Below are 21,749 nucleotides of genomic sequence, written 5' to 3'. Positions count from 1 at the left end.
CTTTAAGAACAGGAACTAGGCAAGGATGCCCACTATCACCTCTTTTATTCAATATTCTTTTGGAAGTCTTAGAAATAGCAATAAGATAAGAGAAGGGAATAAAAGGTATCCAAATAGGCAACGAGGAGGTAAAATTATCCCTCTATGCTGATGACATGATAGTATACTTAGAAAACCCTAATGTAGCTTTATAAGTCAAATCTGTATTTGTTTTAGGGGTTGAGGATATTATATACAAATGTACTGATATATCTGAATACATCTCATACAACTCAAACTCATTGCTGTAAAGTTCGAACCAACTCATAGTTGACCCTCCTAAGGATTGCTGAGGGTTCCTTATGCCCATCTTTTTCCCTTGGAAGCATGGGAAGATACAAATCAGCAAAGAGGCTTTGGTTTGTAATGCAACACCTTTGGACTATGCCACAAAAGCTTCCTGCTGTGCTATAATCCTGAAGGAACAGGATTTGAGGCCACCAGCTGCTCCACAGGAGGATGGGCAATCCTGTGATGAACTGCCTACAAAAACCCACTGGAGGGTCTGGTATGGGTCAGTTCTTACTCTATGGTGCACAGCAACAAGAACATCATGATGGAAATGAGTGACTTGTCTGTATAGTCCTCTTTGTTTCATAATATCTATTTGGATAACATTTCACTGCTTCCAGAATCTGACCATCAACATTGGCAAAGTGATCCTCACCTGAATCTATGTCTTTTCACTGTAAATTTTAAAACCATTTTATTCTTCCTTTTTCTGATTATTTTATTCCTTCTTCAGCATTTATTTCCTCTTCAAAACTCATTATGTCCTAAACTGTCAATTCCACTGTTTTTGATTTTTGAACTGTCCTCCATCAGTGGTAGTAAGTGCTCTAACCACATGGGTGATTTTTCCACTGATCTCTTCCATCATATTATCCTCACCATGACCATATAATTTAGTATTTTCCCCCATAGCTCTCCATGCACTTTCCTGACACTTACTCTCAGCAAGATGTAATGTTCCAGATAGACATACTGAAGAATATTACAGTTCTTCCAGAAATCATATAATGCTATTATGCTTTTACCTGTTGTAGGTCTTTCCTAAATAAACATAGTCTGTAGGTAGCATGACTACATATAGGAAAGGTGGTAATTGCATACCCTTCCTGGAGCACAGCTCTCAAAATAGGAGAATGATACAGCGCTGTCACATCTTGATTTGAATAATTTACACAGAGATGATATCCTTGGGCATTATCAAATAATGTCTGCCTTTGTGTGCGCACAGTTCAACTGTCATGTGTAATTAAACCCGAGAATTGACTTTCTGTTACAATTCCTGACAGCAAAACTGACTTCTTCAGAGACCAGGTAAAAGCATGCCACATTTATGGTAGTGTTTGAACAGAAAGCCAAGGCAATATCTGTGCATAAATATCTAAGACAAATAGTAGAGTTTCAGGTATGAATAGGTCCCAACCTAATGGCAATGAGTGAGGTATGTATAGGTACTTAACTCTTGTTATCTATGTTTTCCAGGGTACTTTCCCATGGTCTTTGTGTATTTTCTTCCTCCTCATAATTTGTGCTACAGAGATATCTTCAGAGATAGATCTTCTATGATCAGCCAATTTAAAGGTGTCAAATACTCGCTCCAAATGTGGATACATATTTTATAATTTTCTCTATAAACTCCTTTGAAGTGATCTCATTTGTTAAGCAGACTCTCAAACAATAGTTTGGAATGAGTATAAAAGGAGCCCTGGTGGCTTAGTGTCAAGCTATAAACGGAAAACTTGGTGGTTCAAATCCATCAGGCTCTACTTGGGAGAAATATGGGTAGTCTCTGATAAAGAATTATACTTTTGAAAACCAATGGAAGGTCGCTGCAAAGCAGAAGCAAGTCCAAGGCAGTGGGTTTCTGGATACACCAAGGCAGGAAATACAGAATTTTTAGGGTGTGCAATCCATTGTGGCTGTCAGGAAATCATTCTGGAGGAGGAAGACCTCAAACATGGACAAGATAAATGGGAGCATATGGATAAATGCAGCAGAAATTGAGGGACATTTAGGGTGAACACATGCAAAAAGAGGCTTGGTAGGTAATTCAGAGACCAAATGGGACTAGGAAGTGTCTTCCCTGAGTAGAGAGAAAAGTGCGATCTGGAGAATCATCTGAAATCAGGTTTCTGGAGACATGAGTGACAACCAGCTAGTGGAGGACTTGAAGAGACTTGTATAGGATTTAATAAGGAAGAGTACTTTGTGCAGAATTACAGCATGGAGAAAGAACTACTTGTGTGCATAAAATAATTAAGAGAGAGCAACCGAAGTTTCCACCAGCAGTCTCTATAGGAACAGCACTTGATTTTCTTATGCTCTACACCAAACTGGAAGCAGGAGAGGCATCCACTTCCTAAATAACATGTTTCTGGAAACTCTATGAACTTTGATAAATGTCAATAGATTTAGAGGGGCTTCAAGTTTTTTGTTCATAGGGTTGCTATGATTCACGCTCGACTCAAAGGCAATCAACAACAGCAACAATACCAAATTGAAGAGTCTCCCTCCAATCCTGATGTCACATTCCTCTCCATAGAGGCCAGCTTCTTGTATAATTTGCTCAGCATATAGAATGAAGAGGTATGGAGATAGAATACAACCCTGACACACCTCCCTTCCCAATTTCAAACCATGCAGTGTTCCCCCTGCTTCGTTTGCACAACAGCCTCCTGGGCGAGGTATAGCTTCCTCATGAGCACAATCAAGTGCTCTGGGATTCCATTTCTTCTCAATATCAGCCACATGTCATGATCCACACAGTCAAATGCCTTTTGATAGTCAATAAAGAACAAATAGATATTCTTCTGGTATTCCTTACTTTTAGCCAGGATCCATCTCACACCAGCAATGATAACCCTAAAGCCACAGATGCTTCCAAATGACACAGTCTTACTTGCTGAAAGTAAGGAGGACTTGAAGCACTTGTTGCAGAAGATCAAAGAATGCAGCCTTCAGTATGGATTGCATCTCAATATCAAGAAAACAAAGATTCTTACCACTGTACCAATAGGCAGTGTCATGATGATGGAGAAGAGATTGAAACTATCAACAGCTTCATCTTGCTTGGATCCACAACTAACACCCTTGGTAGAAGCAGTCAGGAAATAAGGAGACACAGTGCAATGGGAAAATCTGCAATTAGGAACTTTTCCAAGTTATGGAGGAGTAGTGATGTCAGTTTGAGGACTAAGGTGCATCTTATTCAGAACATAGTCTTTCCTATTACTAGCTGTGTATCTGATAACTGGACAATGAATAAAGATGACAGATAAAGAATTGATGCCTTTGAGCTGTGGTGCTAGAGAAGAGCATTGAATATCCCATGGACAGCCAAGAGAATGAACAGATATGTCTTGGTGTAGCTGGAGTGCTCTTTGGAGGCAGGAATGAGGTTTTGCTTCACATACTTTGGGCATGTTGCTAGAGGTGCTATTCCTTGGAGAAGAACATGATGTTGGAAAGGGTGGAGGGTCAGTGAAAGAGAGGAATGCCCTCACCAACATGGACTGACACAATGACTGCTTCAATGGGCTCTTGTGTGTCAGGAAGTGTGAGGATGGTGCAGGACAGGACTGGGCTCAGATCTTTTGTTCATAGTGTTGCTAGGAGTCATACTCGACTCGATGGCATACAACAACAACAAAAACAAAAGCAACAGCAACATACCAAATTAGAGTGTTCTGGTGGTATAGTCTATAGGGAGCTACCCTAAGGCAACACCTCTTCAGTGTTCAAATCCATCAGTGGCTCTTCAGGAGAAAGATGAATAGTCTTCTTGTGCGACTTACTGTTTCTGAAAACCTGATGGAAGGTCAGCTCTGGGTCACTTCTGACCCTATGGCACATAACAACAATAATAGTCATAAATGCAACTATATTATAGTTATTGGTGTTGTTATATGCTGTCAAGTCATCTGCAACCCATAATGACCTTGTGTACAACAGCTTTGAAGCCTCCCCTGTCCTGAGCCAGTCTCACTGACTCCGACACATCTACCCCCATTGCCCCAGTTACTGTATCTCACCCAGTATTCTCCTCTCCTCCGCTCTTCCTCCACCCTTCTGAGCATGATGTCCTTTTCCAAGGACCAGTCCCTCCTGGCCACATGCCAGGAATACATGAGATGGACCTTCAAAATACTAGCCTCCAAGAAGAAACTTGGTTTCACCCTCTCCTAGACAGACTGATTTTTTTCTTGGCAGTCCTTGGCATGTTCCAGACTCTTTTCCAGGACCACAACTCAAAGGCATCAATTCTTCTTCTGTCATCCTTAGTCACTGCTCATCTCTCTAATGCATAGCAAATAACTGTGAAGACCATGGCCTGGACCAAACACACCTTAGTCTCTAGAATGGCATCGTTGCTTTTCAGTACTCTGAAAAGGTCCCTGACAGTAGATTGCCCCAGTGCAATTCATCTTTTGATTTCCTGACAGCTGATGCCAAGAGTGTTGATTGTGGAGCTGTACAAGCTGTAATTGTTCACAACCTCAATCTTTTCTCCATATATCATGTGCTGCCAATTGGCCCAGTGGTGAGAATCTTTGTTTTCTTGATGTTGAGTTTCAATTCATATTGAAGACTATAGTCCTTGAATTTCTGCAGCAAATGTTTCAGGTCCTCCTCAGTTTTGGCAAGCAAGGTTGTGTTATCTGTATAATCTAGGTTGTTGATGAGTCTTCCTTCAATCCTGATGCCATACTCCTCCTCATAAAGCCCAAGCTTCCCAAATGAGCTGTTCCGCATACAGACTGAAAAGGTACGGAGATAGGATGCATCCCTAACACACTCCTTTCCTGATTTTGAACCATGCAGTGTTTCCTTGTTCTGTTCTGAGGACTGTTTCCTGGTCTAAGTATATGTTTCTTATAGTAAGTAAGCATATCAAATTATGTCATAATTAAATTTATTTCATTGAGCTTTGTCTTTGATAGAGCATGAGCTTTGGGATAGCAGGGTCAATGTTCTAGATCAAAGTTGTCTATATCTATCATAATATCTAATTGCATTACTATTAAATTGACTGACTCATAATATCCCAAGATAGAAAGGAACATAAACATAGGGTTTTCTAAGCTGACATTTATGAAAACAGACTGCCACAGCTTTCTTCCTCAGAGGAGCTGTTGGATATATATCTAATCTATCTATCTATCTATCTATCTATCTATATGACATGTCCTAACTAGTGCCTTCTGTAATAATTTTATGAAAGTAAGCTACTAATTAAAAAGGGAGGGGAGGAATAAGAGATAGCTGGGGGAGAATCTAAAACAACACTAACATATTTTAAAAGCCACTATTTGGGAGATAGGTAAAGGGCATGGAACTCTATTAGGTTTAGAAATATCATAAGCCTGTCCACTTGGACAAAATATCTAAGAACCATTATCTGAAAAGAGAAAAATTTCTTTCAAGTAATTAAATGACTGAAGAGAGATTGTAAGGTTTTAAGTAAAAATAATATAGATAAGTATAGGTCCTTTTTTTGGTTTTATAACATGAGCTCTGGTGGCCTGGTGGTAAGAAGTTGTAATGCAATCCCAAATGCATGCAGTTTGACCCCTCCAGCTGTTCTGTGCGTGGGAGAAGAATGGGCAGTCTTCTCCCAGGCAACTTACTGACTCTGAAAACCCACTAGAGGGTCTGCTAGGAGTCAGTTCCAACTCTAAGGCACACAACAACAACAACAACAACAACAACAACAGATTTCTTATGATAAACTATATGCTATCATAATAAAAAAATCTTTTTTGTAGAGAAGATTATTTTAAACCCTAATAGAAAAAAAGAGAGTGTTGGTAGACTGTCTTAAGTAACACAATGATCCCATAGAGTTAGTTCATCATTAGATACCTGAATGGCTCTTTCTTTTTTTTTTTTGCAATGTTAGCTATAATTTATTGTATCTATATATTATAATCCACACAGTAAAATGCCTTTTCACAGTCAATAAAACAGAGGTAAGTAAACATTTTCTAGTAGTCTCTGCTTTCAGCTAAGACCTATCTGACATCAGTAATAATATACCTCATTCCATGTCCTTTTCTAAATCTGGCTTAAATTTATGGCCATCCCCTTTTGATGTTTGCTGTAACTATTTTTGAATTATCATCACCAGAATTCTTTAATATCTAGGGCCCTAGAACTTTCTTAGTCTTGCCAATTACGGCATCTCTCACCGAAGTCTCCCAGCAAGCTTAGGTGAAGGGCTGAACAGCCCTTTCAATGGGTCCAAGTTTAAATTTCTGTGATGAAATCTGAAGGGTTGTTTATATAACCAAGCATATAATTATCATCTCTGAGACATATGGCTTTAAATGTCCTAGCTAACTTGAATACTGTGTAAGCCTATAAAGACTCACAAAGCTCCTAGTTGTACTGAAGTATGAAACCAGTCTTGGAAAAACACATCAAGCTTGCAAAATGCAGGCAAAAGAGAGGAAGATCTTCAATGTTGTGGATTAGCACAGTTACTTCAACTACGGGTTTGATCATGGAGGACATTGTGAAGATGGTACAGGATTTCAGTCAATTGTTCACAAGAAGTATGCTTCCATGAATTGTTCTTGTTGATGTTACTAAAGAATTGCTTCTTTTCCACCCATGCTAATCTCTAATATCTGGATGGTCCTTACCTATAAATCAATCTGGATTTTGTACTAGTTTGTGTTACTACCTGGCATTTTCCATTCTGAAATTGTTATGAGGGTCCCAGCCCTCACCTGTAAAGCTACAGCATGAAGGATTAATAAAACAGTTTTGACTATGCATTAATATTGGTATTTTTTAGATCCTTGCTGGCCTGGGTGAAATTATGGATGATTCCAACTGTAACAGTGTGTAGCCTTATTCAAGCAGAAACAAACTGTACTCTGGGTTCCGCTGCTTATTATCTGTGCCTTCTTAGACAAATCTTTTAAGCACTTCTATTCTTTGGGCCATTATGGCCAGAAACAGTGTATTAATAACAATTATATCACAGGATTATAGTGAAGATTAATGGAAATGATGTAAATTAAGATATTAGTTTGGATCCTGACATAGCAATTATCAATAAGTAAGCAGAAGCTTCTATTCTTTGTAATTACTGCTGCTGCTTCTGGGAATAAAGGAAAAAGCCCTTGTCCAGTTTTACCTTTTTGGTGTGTGGGTGTTATGTTGTGTTTTGGTTTTTGTTGTTTTGGGTGTTTTTTTTTTTTCAGACTAAGTATTGATTTGTATGCACAAAAGTAAAAAGCAGCATTTATGTCTTCCCTGGAAAGAACCTTGTTTTCCTACACAGGGGAGCTATTAAAATTTCATGAGATTGAAGGATACTTCCTTACAAAGTAGCTCTAAAAATATGCAGTGTCCCTGAAATGCTCGCTTTGTCAAGACTGACTCATCACAAAACGATCATCCTGCAATGGTGTACAGAAAGATTATTGGTGAAAACGTAAAATGGAAGCTACTTATTTTATTCCCAGAAAGGGTGTACCATATACCATGTATTCTTACGAGGTGTCAGGATGATGTATTTAACATTTAGTGTTAAATCCAATTCACTTAGCCAACACAGAGTCTCCGTGTACTAGACAGATGCTATGATTCTGTTCTCACCTGATGAGCTTGCTGTAGGAGCTCCATTCGCTCCTGAAGAATCTGACAGTCATATTCGCGGCTCTTTCTCAGCATCTGCCGCCGTAACTTTTCTACAGCCGTCCTTAGCTCCTCTTGCTGTTTTTCACTTAATAATTCACCAAACTTGATGACAGTTTCTTGCTGCAGGGCATTGTACAAAGTTGCTTCTAGTTCTTGGATTCTCTGGCAAATAGAATGATATAGGTCTAACACTGGCATTCATGTATCATGTATTGATGCAACACCAGTATTTACTTATGAAGTGTTACATATGTGAGCACATGGTCATGTGTATATTACTTTAATGTTACAGATCTTCACAAAAAATGCAAAGTTTATGTAACCTAAATACCCTTCTGATGATGCTTTTTTGTAATATGCTGAAATGGTCAACCAGCCAATATATGAATATCTTAGTGATGATTTTAAGGATGGTATGAGATTAGATTGTGTTTAGTTCTGTTGTGCAAAGGGTCATAATAAGTCTACTTACTGGCAGTCAAAGAACAACAATCAGTAGGAAATGTGTTCTTTATATATCTTTCCTTCTCAAGTCTTTTGTTATAGGCATAGTCCTTCCTTTTATTTTGAAATGTAGCTGAGAATGGCTGCACTTTCACTCCCATTGGATAACCCTATTTAAAGACATCCATCATGGTGACCAATGATCTTCACTAGCATAGGGCATTATGTGCCAAACTGCTGAGAAGTTAGCAGTTTGAATTCACCAGCTGCTCCATGGCAAAAAGATGGCCAGTCTCCTCCTACAAAAATGTATAGCCTCAGTGACCTGATGGAGTTGGAAGTTACTCAAAGTCAGTGAGTTCAGGGGTCATGGTGGCCACAAAGCTATGGTGGCACAGTGATAAAGTGTTGGACTAGTTACTAAAAGGTCAGTATTTTGAATCACTAGCTGTTGTACAAAGCAGTGTGCTTTTGTAAATATTACAGGCTTCGGAACACTGCATGCAATTCTACTCTGTCTCATAAAGTTTCTAAGACTCAGAATCAACTCCAGATCAGTAGCTTTTCATGGTGGCCATCATTTTAGAAATAACTATTGAAACGTGTCTACGTTGAAACAACATAGGTTATGTTGGAGCACTGGTGCCTAGTGGTAAGAAGTTGAATTCCAATTCTAAAGGCATGTGGTTCACATCCCACCAGCTACTCTGTGGGAGAAGAATGGACAATATCCTCTCATGTGACCTACTGCTTCTGAAAACCCACTGGAGGGTCAACTATGGGTTGGTTCTAACTCAATAACATACACAACAAAAATTTACATTAGAGCTGTATTTCTTATAAAAAGTGCCACTTCTTTTTCACGTGACAAAACCCTTTACTTAAGGGTGTCTATAGAAAAAAAATATTGTAAACATGATCTAAAAATGGCTCAGTCTTTGCAACTGTGTCAATACTGCGTGCATTTAGATTTATGGTTTTTCTAGTTTTCTAATTCTTCCTTGAGTCTTCTTTCTTTTTGGATGAATGGCTAAATGCCCTTCATATGGCCAATGAGAAGACAGATTTCTAATCTTCTCTCAGCCTAATTTGTTTGTTTTTTAAATATGATTCAGTTACAATTGCTTACATCTACTATTTTAGTCATTGTACATCTGGTAGGAGTAACTGGACATGCCCTAGTGAGGGATGCTTCCTTTACACTTGTCCTAAACTAAGCAGAACTCATCTTTTTTTTTTTTTTTTAATTAGATATGTTTGTCTAATGAGTATCTCACAGTCATGGGAGATATATGAACATAGAGCTTATAATTTATAGGTGGGATAGAAACTGACAAAATAGGGGAAAGGTGGGGGAAAGCCAATTCCATCTTTATTCTCTAACGACCAACTCTGATTCCTTCCTTCCCCATTAAGTAATGTCCAGAATCTTCTTCATTTTAGAGAGGGAATACCAATTCTTCTTTGTTAAAAGCAGGAACTAAGTGCTTCATTCTTTTCCCAAAAGTAACCCAGACTGCTTCCAGGAAAACATTAGAGAAAGCTTTATTAGAAATTCTTCGAAATCTTATTCCTTTAACTTTGCTCTTTTTCTCTTGAGCCATATCTGTGAATTAATGAAGGGCATAAGATGAGAAGAAATGTACACCCGAATCCACCATTAAAAATGCTGGGATATAAACTTGGGAATGAGATATAAATTAAGAGAATGGAGTTCCTCAATTTGTCTATATTAAGCATGAAGAATAGGCAATTTATTGCTGGCACATCGTTCCTGCTATGGTTGTGCTATGGTAGTTAAATCAGAACTAATGTTAGTCTGATTATCAGCATGGTTAAACTTCATATCCTCAAGTTCCTCATTTGTAATAGAAGAAAGGCAACATTATCTACATCCCATAGGGTTGCTGTGTGAAATAAATGTATATAAAATATATATAACAAAGATAATATGCATTATAAATTTACCATTAGAGTAAGGTCCCAAATAATTCATTTTTTGTTTAGTAAAATTCATACATAATCTACACTGCCAACTACTCTGTCCTTCATTTAAATATTATTCAGTAATATACATTTTTTTAAAAAAATTAAGTAAAGGTAAATATTTATTGTGTATTTTAAGAACAGAGTAACAATAATGTAACAACAAAGTAAAATATACCTAGCGGTCTATTTGCTCTAGAATTAGAAACTGATGAATAAAGGACCATGTTCTATTTAAAAACATGATATGACAAAATTAAATGGAATGTTTTATTCTATAGTGTAGAACGGGAGCAATCTGGATAGCTCCAAGGTTTCCAACACCTACCATATAGGCTTGGTCAAGAGCTTGTTTTCTGTAATCTAGTTCTTCCTCCAAGTAGCCTTTTATTTTGCAGAATTGTTCCTGCAAGAAAGAGCCATAATGACAAATATATAAGTAGTCAATTTAGTTACATAGAAAATATACACCCATACATCTATCAAGAGAGAGAGAGAAACAGAGTGCAGGGACAGAAGTGATTAATGTTTTCTCTAAATCCTTTACAAGACAAAGCACTAGTATTTGTGAGGTCATAGATTTTGCTGGTTAGACAAACAGTTTAACTTTCACAGTCTCAGAGGGGGAATGTAAAAATCAATAGAAAGTAACATCAAATATATACGGAAAAATCCACATGGAATGCTTTCAACGATTTTATAGCAATCTGAGAACATATGATTAAAGGCGGAGTTCAACAATATGTGCTAAATGTATCTGTATGAAACTATTATGAGAATATATTTGTATAGAATATTGTGCACTGAAAAACAGCAAGGTTGTATAATAAACTCAAATTTAGTGTAATTTCATCTGTATGTGCTTAGCAAACACAAAGGCAAATGTGGTGGTTCCACCCACAGCGCCACTAAGCGAGAGAGCATCTGTCCTTGCTGCAACTGCGGGGAGAGATGCAAACTCAGTGTTCCCTCCCTTGTCCTCAGCTCCCGTGTGTCCCTTGTACTGTGAGTCCTTGCCATTCTGACTGGGATTCTAGCATCTGAAAATAGTGTCTTATGTATGATATCACGTTAAACGCACGTCAGGGTTGTTTTTTTTTTTTTTTTGTGGGGGCGGGGAGCTGGAGAAGGGAGGAATGTGCTTAGGTGAAGAAACAAGGACTGTTACTAATACTGGAGGAAAACCTGATTTTGTTGACTTTTGGGAGACTCTATGAATGCTAATAGAAATTTTGTTGTTGTATACCCTGGTCACCCTTAAACTGTCTTTAACGCTTTAGAATATGCTTAGAATAAGAATAATAATGCTTAGAATAGTACCTAGTATTGGTGGGCTGTTTAATTATTATTGTACACTTAAAGAATTTTCAAGGGTGATTTTTAAACACAAGAAGTTCTTCCTATATCCCAACATTAAAGCTTGACTTCCTGATAAAATGTAAACTCTATGTAAAACATAAGAAAATGATTTATAAGCAGTAGCATGCTGTACAAACACAGTCTATTCATAGATGTGGATCTCTACTGGAACCTGATAAATATCGGCTAAATGATTTATAGTCATAATGATATCACCAAACCCGGAACCTAGTTATACAATTCCAGGGACTGGCTTGTAATTCTTAGACTTGGATATTTTTAAATCACAAAGGTATTTATAATTACTGTTAACTCATACTTGAGTATTACATATAACAAAAAAGTTTTAGTCTAAGAAAGAACCAACTATTTTCTCCCCTTTAGCTTTATATTTGGAAGTACTTAAAAACATCAACACATTTGTTTTTGAAGAATACAACTTGCAACTATGAAATACTGATTGAGGATTTTTTTCACATTGTCTATATGGGAGTGTCAGAGACAGTGCGATTGGCACAGGACAGAGCGGAGTTTAGGGCTGTTGTACATAGGGTCACTATGAGTCGCAAACGACTCGACGGCACATAACAACAACAACAACAACAACATACTAAAAAGAGTATAGGGAGCTCTGGTGGCCTAGTGGCAAGAAGCTGCACTGCAGTCCCAAAGACATGCCTTTCGAGACCATCAGAGACCATCAGTGCTCTGCTTGTGAAAAAAACTGCTTCTGAAAAAAACGCCCGAGGGTCAGCTATGGGTCGGTTCTGCCTCCATGGTAAACAACAACAACAATATACCAAAAAAGAGGGGGCTTTGGTGGTTTAGTGGTAAGGAGCTGGGCAGCCAGCTTAAAGGCATGAGGTTTGAATCCACCAGCTGCTTTGTGGGAAAAAGATGGGCTGTTGCGGAATGTTGGGGAGGAAGGGAAGGTCTCTGGCCAGGACAGATGGCGTAAGCTCCGGATAAGTGCAAGCCTCCTGATGGCCTTTAATTCGGGGTAGAGAAAGCTCCCCTGTGTTTGACTGTATGGAGAAAGCTCGCACGAGGCTGAGGTTCTCCTGACCAATCCACATGTCCTACGTCAGTAAGCCCACCCTATCCTGTCTTCCTGTGTATATAAGTGCAGTGCAGATCCTATTTAAATTGAGCTCTGAGCCTCTCCTGGAGTGGCGTCTCCTAACAGGTTGTTGCTGTTAAGTTGCCCGTGGACTGACAGCAACAATGGGCAATCTCCTCTGTGCCAATAATTGTCTCTAAAAACCTGAAGGGTCAGTTATGACTCACTCTGATTCTCAACATACTGAGAAGACCATAAATTCTCATCAATGCTGGATAGACGTGGTAGAGGCGATTTTCCAACCACCAAGTGCTTTGTAAATTTTCCAAAGCTGCCAGATCTTTGTACTCACCATATCACTTTCCAATTCCATCATTTTCTGGTGCAGGGCAGCCTCTGCTCCTTCGATCTGCTGGATCCACTGAAGGGTAAACAAGACAAAAAAGGTTACTTGATAGGTTACATTATCACGAGTGCTGTCAAGTAGGGTCCTCAGTCTCCTCACCTCACACCTCAGGAAGAAGATTAACAGCTAAAGGGAAAACTTACTGCATTTTTACCACTTAGTTTGGAAGCTAGACTGCAAGCTTCCACTTGTTCATGCATTCATTCAACAAATGCATTCACTAGAGTCTATCATGAATGTGTGAGGCCCTTTGGTCAGTACTAGGCTGTGCAGGTGAACAAGATCACAGAGTGCTCAGCACTCCCTGGAGAATATCATAGGAGAAGCTTTCTGGAGAATATCATAGGAGCTTCTTGGAAGTAACACTTGATTTGGGGTCTGAAGTATAAATTGGAGAGAATTAGACAAAAATGGGGGTGAAGAGTGCTAACAAAAGGGATATCACAATATAAGAAGAACATGGTGAAGGAAAGAAGGCAGGCCAGGTGAAACAGGAGAATTAAGTTTTCAATACATGAAAGCGATTCCAGGCAAACAGTAAAGAATTAACTTCATTAAGTGGTGAAATTTTAAATCAAGGATACACACACAAACCTAAAGGAACTCAAAAACCAAAACCAACTTATGCTTCCTAAGGTTCAAAATAAGTCATTCCATTATACGACAGCAATATGTTGTGATTCTACCAAATGCATAATTTAATGGAAAAATATTATAAAGAGATTCCATCAAGTTAAACAGCAGTTTATTCCCTAAGAAAACATGTGGCATAATAATGGAGAAGTGGGTTCTGGATCATAAGAGCTACCTCAACTCTAATACTAATTCCAGATCTCCATGGTTTAAAGATTAAAGGAGGTAGTTCACATTAGACACTCTTCAAAGTGCACTTAACACATCAATTATTATATACTTCATAAATTCTAGCTTTTGATCAGCATTCAACTTTTGTATTTAATATCCTTAGAAATGTATATCACTATGGGATTTTTTTCAGTTCAATTATGCATTTCTATATACTGGATTCTTGATATACATGAGTGAATATTATCAGGGGTAACATGGAGATACAAAGTAAGATTCACGGGTTAAGAAAGATGGTAATAGCTTAGTTGTATATACACATGGCATCCTTTTAAAGCATAATTTATTCAAAAGCCCTAGTCTAAGACATCGCAAGATTCGAATAACCAAATGGCATCTGATTGCCACTGTTTGAATTAAGGACACAATAGATGAATTCTGATAGAATGGGAGAAAAAATGTGAAGAGAATGTCAAATTTTGAAATAAAATTCAGACTTAATGGACTACTTAAAAATAAGGAACTTTCCTAAGCTCATTCTCCTGAGATACTTGCAAAAGCCACCTAAATAATAAATTAGCTCAGAAAAGAAAAAAAAAATAGCACACCTGAATACTGTCTCTTTAATGTAAAGTATCTATATGAATTGTAATAGTCAAGAAGAATTACTTTAAAATAGAGATCAGAAGGCAAGAGTAAGTGAAACAGAAGCAGAATAGAATAATGGTAATGTTTAGACATCATGAAGAATGTCACCAATGTTATTAAAAATTGTGAAGAAATTTTTTACATATTTTTAGAAATTATTTTTATTTTATATTAGTTTGCATATGAAATTCAGATACCTCATTCCTGTGCATTGTGTTTCTCATGTTCCTTCATTCACATTGTTTCATGCGATCATTCCAATAAGCTGTATTTTATATAACCACCATTGATCTATGCCTATGACTACTCTGTCTTTTTCAGTCCTCACTAGATCTTTCCTACTTCCTTCATCCACTCCCTCTGCCCACCAAACTCTGCAGCCAAAACTACTGTGCAAACTTGCAGCAAAAGCACAAAATATTTTAAAAATTAGCACACACAATAATGACTACTTACTTTGTAACTAGTCTTGTCATAAAACTGTATGCTGTCAAGTTTTTCTAAAAAGTCTTCCTCTCATGTGCTGGCATTTGTCATTTAAAAAAAATGCACTTAAGAGCACTGTGAATTGAAATAGTTAAGGTCTGGAAACTAGAATCAGATTGAGGTTCTGTTCTTGTGACCCAAGCTAAAAAAAAAATGTTGATGGTGTTGAGCCAGTTCCAATTCATGGAGGCCCCATACTTATACACAGTTGGCTTCAGAAATTGATCACCAGGCCTGCCTTCTGAGGTGCCTCTGGGTAAACTGGAACTGCCAACCTTTTGCTAACTGTAAACTTAGGGACAGATTCATAACATGAAAATGTTGTTGTTAGCCACCTTTCCCAGCATGATGTCTCTCTCCAAGGATTGATTCATCCTGAGAACATGCCCAAAGTATGTGAGATGGCTTTTCATCTACATAAAATGAGAAAAAAAGTGGATCATAACACCTCTTTGAACCAATCAGCTGCTCCAGTGAGGAACAATGGGCGATCTTCTCCCATGTGATTTACTGCCTCTAAAAACCTCTGAAAACTGGAGCATCAGCTATGCATTGATTCTAACTTGACAGTATATAACAACACAATATGTACTTAGTTATGGTCAATGCTATTGCTTTTAAAATAAAGCCACGGGTTGCATCTGGCCTAGTCTCAATCTCTGGTGAAAAATCATACTGCCATGTACCGGTGCAAGCGCTATTTTGCTTTTAGTCTCAGAAAATGTACAGGTTGGCATTTAGAATTACATGGAGGTAGAAATTGTGTCTCTAAGTTCCAAAGACAGGTGGTGACATATCTGTGAATTCCAAAGGTTTGTACCAATGGGGGGGGGGAAGGGCACAGAAATACAGCACTTGAAAGAAAGGCTGTGTCTTACTCGTGTGATCTCCCATTTTCCATTACAAATAACTGCACATGGTTATCACCTGGGGCTTGTTCACTTGAACTCCAAAGGAGGCAGACTCAAGTACAAGGTAATTCATTATAACTCTAATAGCTCTGCTAGTGCTTTGCATTGCTGCTGCCTGAGTTTAATGTACCCTTAGAAAGGAGTCTGGTGCCATGCTTATGAAGTTCATGAACTCTGGAACCACACTGTGTGGGTGTGAATTCTGACACTACGATTTTCTGTGTGATCTAGGATGGTTGCCTACCTACTTACCACTTCACTTTTCTTATGTGAAAACTGGGATTAATAGCGTTGTATGTACTTCAGCAGTGAGAACAGTGTTTGGCTCAGAATAAGAACTATGTGAATGTTAGTCATGATTCAGTATATGTCGCTGCATTCCATACAAGAGAGGGAATGGAAGATTTTTTCCTTCCAACAATTTAGAGGAGGCTCGCAGGCCTATCTTTGTTTTCTTTCTCAGTCCTTAATCTTTGTTTTCCATAGAATCTACCCATTTTATATTTTTTTTTTAAGCATTAAACAAGGGTAACTTTTTTGGCATTAAAGAACTATATATCACTTCATGTGTCAACTAATTAAGACACTTGGGCTAATTTTTCCTAAATAAAAGTTATAGGATTAGTGGTAGAGACTATGATTCCCCACCCCTCCCATCATCATATTTCTCCTTATGTCACCAGAATCGAGTCTTGTGGACAGTCAGAACTCGACTCATTTCTTCTTTTAGTAAATATGTATTCTTGATTGTGTGTGCTGGGCTGAGCTCAGTGCTAAGCACATACTCATCATCTGGTGCTTGTTCAGAGGAATCTTTACGCATGCTTTACAAAACAGGTAAATGAAAGTGTGAAGAGACTGTAAAATAAAGGGGGAGGTGAAGAAAGAGCCAAAATATTTACCCTGATGGATATTATGGTCTGGTAGAAGCTGAATGGCAAATATATGACAAAAGTACATAAGCAGTAACAAACACAATTATTAAAAGCTATGACAGTGGGATTGCTGGTCACTGGAAAACATAAAGCATGTTAAACGGGGTGAACTGGAAGGCTACCTAATGACTGAATATGATTTGGCTAATAAAGACAGAAAGGGAAGAAGAGAAAGTCTCCTAAGGCCTGAGAATAATGTAAAGACCTGCAAGAGAGAGAATACATGAGAGACACAGAGAGAAAGTAGTTGGAATCCTAAAAGAATCTGTGTAGAGTTCTAGCATAGCTAGTGACCAAACATCATTGAAAGACAAAGGAGGAAGATATCAGGAAATTAAGATATTTGAACAGAAGATTTCAAAGGGCAACACGGGAAGCAAAGTAGTATACTGAAACATGCTAAGAGCTAAGTCAAAAATAAAAATGGACAAACTTGCTCAGCATTTCTTAATCTGAAGGAAATGAAGAACAAATTGAAGCCTCTAGTTACAATACATAATGGACAGAATAGTGAATGATCCAGGAAGCATCAAAAGAAGATGGAAGGAGTACACAGAGTCACTGTACCAAAAAGAACTGGCCAATATTGAAATATGTCAGAAAATAGCATATGATCTAGAGGAAATGGTAAGAAAGAAGTTCAAACTACTCTGAGGAATTGGTAAAAAAATAAAGTCCCAGGAATTGATGAAATGACAATTGACATACTTCAGCAAACAGATGCTGCCCTGGATGTGCTCATCAGGTTGTGCCAAGAAATCTGGAGGACAACTAACTGGTCAACTGACTGGAAGGGAACATATTTATTCCCATTCAAAAAAGGGGGACCCAACAGAGTACAGTAATAACTGAACAATATCACTAATATTACATGTAAGCAAAAGCCTACTGAAGATTATCTAAGAACAACTGGACCGGTACATCAACAGAGAACAATCAGGTATACAATGTGGGTTTAGAATAAGTTGTGGCACTAGGGACATGATAGTCAATGTCAGATGGATCTCAGCTGAAAGCAGTGAGTACCAGAGGACTGTCTATCTGTGTTTCACTGACTATGTAAATGTATTTGACTGCATGGATCACAATAAATTGTGGCTAACCTTGAGAAGAATGGGAATCCCAGAACACTCGATTGTGCTTTTGTGATACCTATACACGGAATAGGAAATAGTCATCAGAACAGATTAAGGAAACATTGCATGGTTCAAATTCAGGGAAGAAGTACATCAGGGATCTTTATATTTTTTCAGTCTATATGTAGAACAGATTATTTGGGAGGCTGGACTTTATGAGGAGGAATGTGGCATCAGGATTGGTGGAAGACCCATGAACATCCAGTGTTATAACAGATAATACAACCTTGCTCCCTGAAACTGAAGAGGATCTGAAGTGTTTGCACTTCAAAAGGTCAAGGACTGCAGTTTTCAATATGGATTGAAACTCAAGATCAAGAAGATAAAGATTCTCACCACAGGGCCAATTGGCAGCACCCTGATAGATGGAAAAGAGATTGTGAACAATTTCTGTTTACACAGTTCCGTGATCAACACTCTTGGTACCAGTGGTCAGGAAAGAAAAAGACAAATTCCGTTAGGAAAATCTTCTGTCAGGGACCTCTCCACAGTGTTAAAGAGCAATGATGTCAGCCTGGAGACTAAGGTGTGCCTGATGCAGGCCATGGTTTTGCAAGTGCTTGCTATGCATCAGAGAGCTGGACAATGACCAGGGATGACAGAAAAAGAATCGATACTTTTGAGTTGTGGTGCTGGAGAAGAGTACAGAACATAGTATGGACTGCCAAAAGAACAAATAAGTTTGTCTTGGAGAGAGGGAAACCAAGTTGTTCCTCAGAGGTAAGGATTTGGTACTCAATCTGACAGACTTTGGGTATATAGCCAGAAGGGATCAGTGCTTGGAAAAAGACATCATGTTTGGAAGAATGGAGGGACAGCACAAGAGAGGAACACCCTGGATGAAATGGATTGACACAGTAACTTGGGTAATGGGGGTATCAGAGACAGTGAGATTGGCACAGGACAAGTCAAAGCTCAGTGCTATTGTGCATATAGTTGCTACAAGTTGCAAGCAACTCAATGGCACATAACAACAACAACAACAAAGTGACCAAAGAAAAAGTAAGAGGTGATACTGCAGAAGCATGTAAAGGCTAAATATCAAAAAGGTGCTCTTGCCAAGTTCAGGATTTTAGATCTTATGTTAGGAATAATGTGGTACTATTGATTTGCACCCTCTGTTTTCAACCAAGATCCAGCTGACATCAGCTGGATATCTTTGGTGCCACAATCTCTTCTGAATCAAACTTGAAGGCCTAGCAGTTCCTTATCAATGTATTGTTGCAGACCTTCAATAAGGTTTTAGGTGCATGTGATATTTATGATATTGTTTGATAAGTTCTGCACTCCATTCAATGTACTGGTTTTGGAATGGGAATAAATATGGATCTCTTTTAGTCAGTCGGCCCAGGCAGCTGTCTTCTCAATTTCTTGACATAGGCTAGTTAGCACAGTCGTAGGACACTTTGGGACCTATTTAAAGTGCTAAAAAAGCAAGGATATCAGTTAAAGACTAAGCTTTCTCTGATCCAAGTCATTCTCTGATTCCAAGTATTTTCAATTGCTTCCTATGCATGGGAAAGTTGGTTAAAGTACATTATGCTGGAAAATGTAGAGGTTCAGAGAAAGAGAATAAGTTCGACAAGACATAGTGAGTGTAACAATGAGTTGAGTATAACAGAGATGGTGAGGATAGCAAATTCAGATATGTTGGTCACAGGGTCACTCTGAGCTATAGTCAACTTGACGGCATTAACAATATTAATTTGTAAGGACACGGGATAAAGTGTTGAGGTCTACAGCTAGGACTGACCTACTTGAGAAAAAAGCAAGTTTTTTCTAAAAAGTAAACTGCAGCTTTTGTGTTAATTTACATGTATATAATAAGCATCTCTAACAGACAAAGGAGTTTCTTGTGTCTTAGTGGAAAGGAATTGCTTAAGGTACACAGTGCAGATCTTCCAGCTGCTTTGAGGAGAAAGATGGGCAGTCTCTTCCCCTGAGATTTATAGCCTCTGAAAACCTGCTAGAGGGTCAGCTACTGATTAGTTCTAATTTGACAGGACACAACCACAACAACAAAACCCGATAAGGTCTTTTACATGGTTTGTTAGAATTAGGGTCTACAAAAGTATCGTTTCTGTATTCCTTAAGTTATTTTTGTCATTTTGTAACAGTTTTCCCCCCTCCATTTCCCAATCCCGCCCCCCTTGCCTAATTTCTTTGTATCAGCGTGTTTTACTTCAATACCTTAATGGGTCATTTGACATAGAATTTCCCTTCTTACAGATTAGAAAAAGTAGTTTCATTTCATTTACAACAGTCATTTTTACAACTTTGGGAATTAAGTAACCTTCTAAAAGAATTTATAGCGTTCTCACGTCATCCAATCATGCGCATGTACATTATTTTCAGCCGAACTCTACTTCACAAGGAATCTGAAGGTAGTTAATAAGCTTCTTCCCTTGGCTGCTGCTGCTTCTCTTCCATTTACCAGATTTAGACACAAGGGGGCGTAAGCACGCTCATTGTCGCTTTTCTCAGGCTATTCTCAACCCTGAGCTGTTGGTCAGAGTGCAGGGAGCCACCAAGCTGAAGAAACAGCTTGGAACACATGGCATTTACACAGTATGGACAAGCTTAAAAGAATCACACTTCAGTTTGCCACCTCTCAACAAAATCTATTTTATGGATGGTTTCTTAGCTAGGTAGGGATTACTTAATGTAATAGAAGTTTTCCATTTTAAAAAGATTTATACTAGTGTTTATTTGTGCTAAATTATCTTGGTTGGATCACCCATGGGGAAAAAACCCACAAAACCAGAGTACAACAGTTAGTCCACATTCAATTATGAAAAGTGTAGTGCAAAGAGAATATCTCTTCCTTGTTATTTATGAGTCAAACAAGCCAGACTCTGAGACGATTTAAAGTATTAAAATAATTTATTACCTTTTCCGCTAAAGACAGCACAGTGCTGGCCTGAATTATGGCCACTTGTTCTTCATTTCGTAAATTCTGTGGAGAAAGACACAAAGAAAGAAGGAATTAAGTAAATGCATAATATTACTTACACTATTGGAAGCCTGCCTTGCTGCCTGCCTTGGACATTGCTACGCATGCCTCTTCCTATAACAAATGCCGGCTTGCTAGTAATTCAGGTAAAAAAAACCCACACCTGTAACATGTATAATAAATGTGGTTAAAATATATATTTAATACTAACTTCATTATGTGGTTTACCATAAGTATACTTCATTAATAATTATGCTATAAGAACAGTTGATTATGCTCATTTGGAAGCTATACTTGGTTCAGGAAGCAATCCTCAGAACAGAGAAAGAAAACACTGCATGGTTCAAGATCAGGAAAGGAGTGTGTCAGGGGTGCATCTTGTCTCCATATCTTTTCCAACTATATGCAGAAAAGATCATTTGGAAGGCTGGGCTTTATGAGGAGGAATGTGGCATCAGGATTGGAGGAAGATTCATCAACAACCGAGGTTATGCAGATGATAGAACCCTGAGGAGGACCTGAAACACTTGCTTCAGAAGGTCAAAGTCTGTAGTCTTCAATATGGATTGAAGCTCAGCATAAAAAAGACAAAGGTTCTCACCACTGGGCCAATCAGCAACACCATGATAGATGGAGAACAAATTGAAGTTAATTAACAATTACAGCTTGCTTGGTTACACAGTACTCTTGGCACCAGCAGTCAGGAAATCAAAAGATGAATTGCACTGGGAAAAATCTCGCTGGGGACCTCTCCAGAGTACTGAGAGGTAATGATGTCAGACTGGAGACTAAGGTGGGCCTGATCCAGGCTATGGTCTTTGGAATTACTTGCTATGCATCAAAGAACTGGACAATGACTAAGGATGACAGAAAAAGATCTAATGTCTTTGAGTTGTGGTGCTGGAGAAGTGTCTTGAACATAC

General features: G+C 38.3%; 1 protein-coding gene across 4 annotated transcripts in view; it reads right to left on the bottom strand.

The window, feature by feature from the left end:
- The window catches only part of JAKMIP2 (janus kinase and microtubule interacting protein 2), a 276,562-nt gene that overhangs the window by 14,607 nt on the left and 240,206 nt on the right, over positions 1-21,749 (bottom strand). For all 4 annotated transcript variants that reach the window (XM_006893730.1, XM_006893728.1, XM_006893727.1 and 1 more), the window contains 4 exons: positions 20,764-20,829; positions 12,900-12,968; positions 10,457-10,534; positions 7,657-7,860 (listed from right to left, as the gene is read on the bottom strand). In XM_006893730.1, coding sequence (XP_006893792.1) covers positions 7,657-7,860; positions 10,457-10,534; positions 12,900-12,968; positions 20,764-20,829 — 417 coding nt within the window. The remainder of the gene's footprint in view (positions 1-7,656; positions 7,861-10,456; positions 10,535-12,899; positions 12,969-20,763; positions 20,830-21,749) is intronic.

Source organism: Elephantulus edwardii, unplaced genomic scaffold (assembly GCF_000299155.1).
Source record: "Elephantulus edwardii isolate Elephantulus edwardi_28Jun2011 unplaced genomic scaffold, EleEdw1.0 scaffold00130, whole genome shotgun sequence".
Classification (NCBI taxonomy): Eukaryota; Metazoa; Chordata; class Mammalia; order Macroscelidea; family Macroscelididae; genus Elephantulus; species Elephantulus edwardii.
The sequence above is the reverse complement of the archived record's forward strand: the minus strand, read 5'-3'. Positions and strand labels throughout refer to the sequence as shown.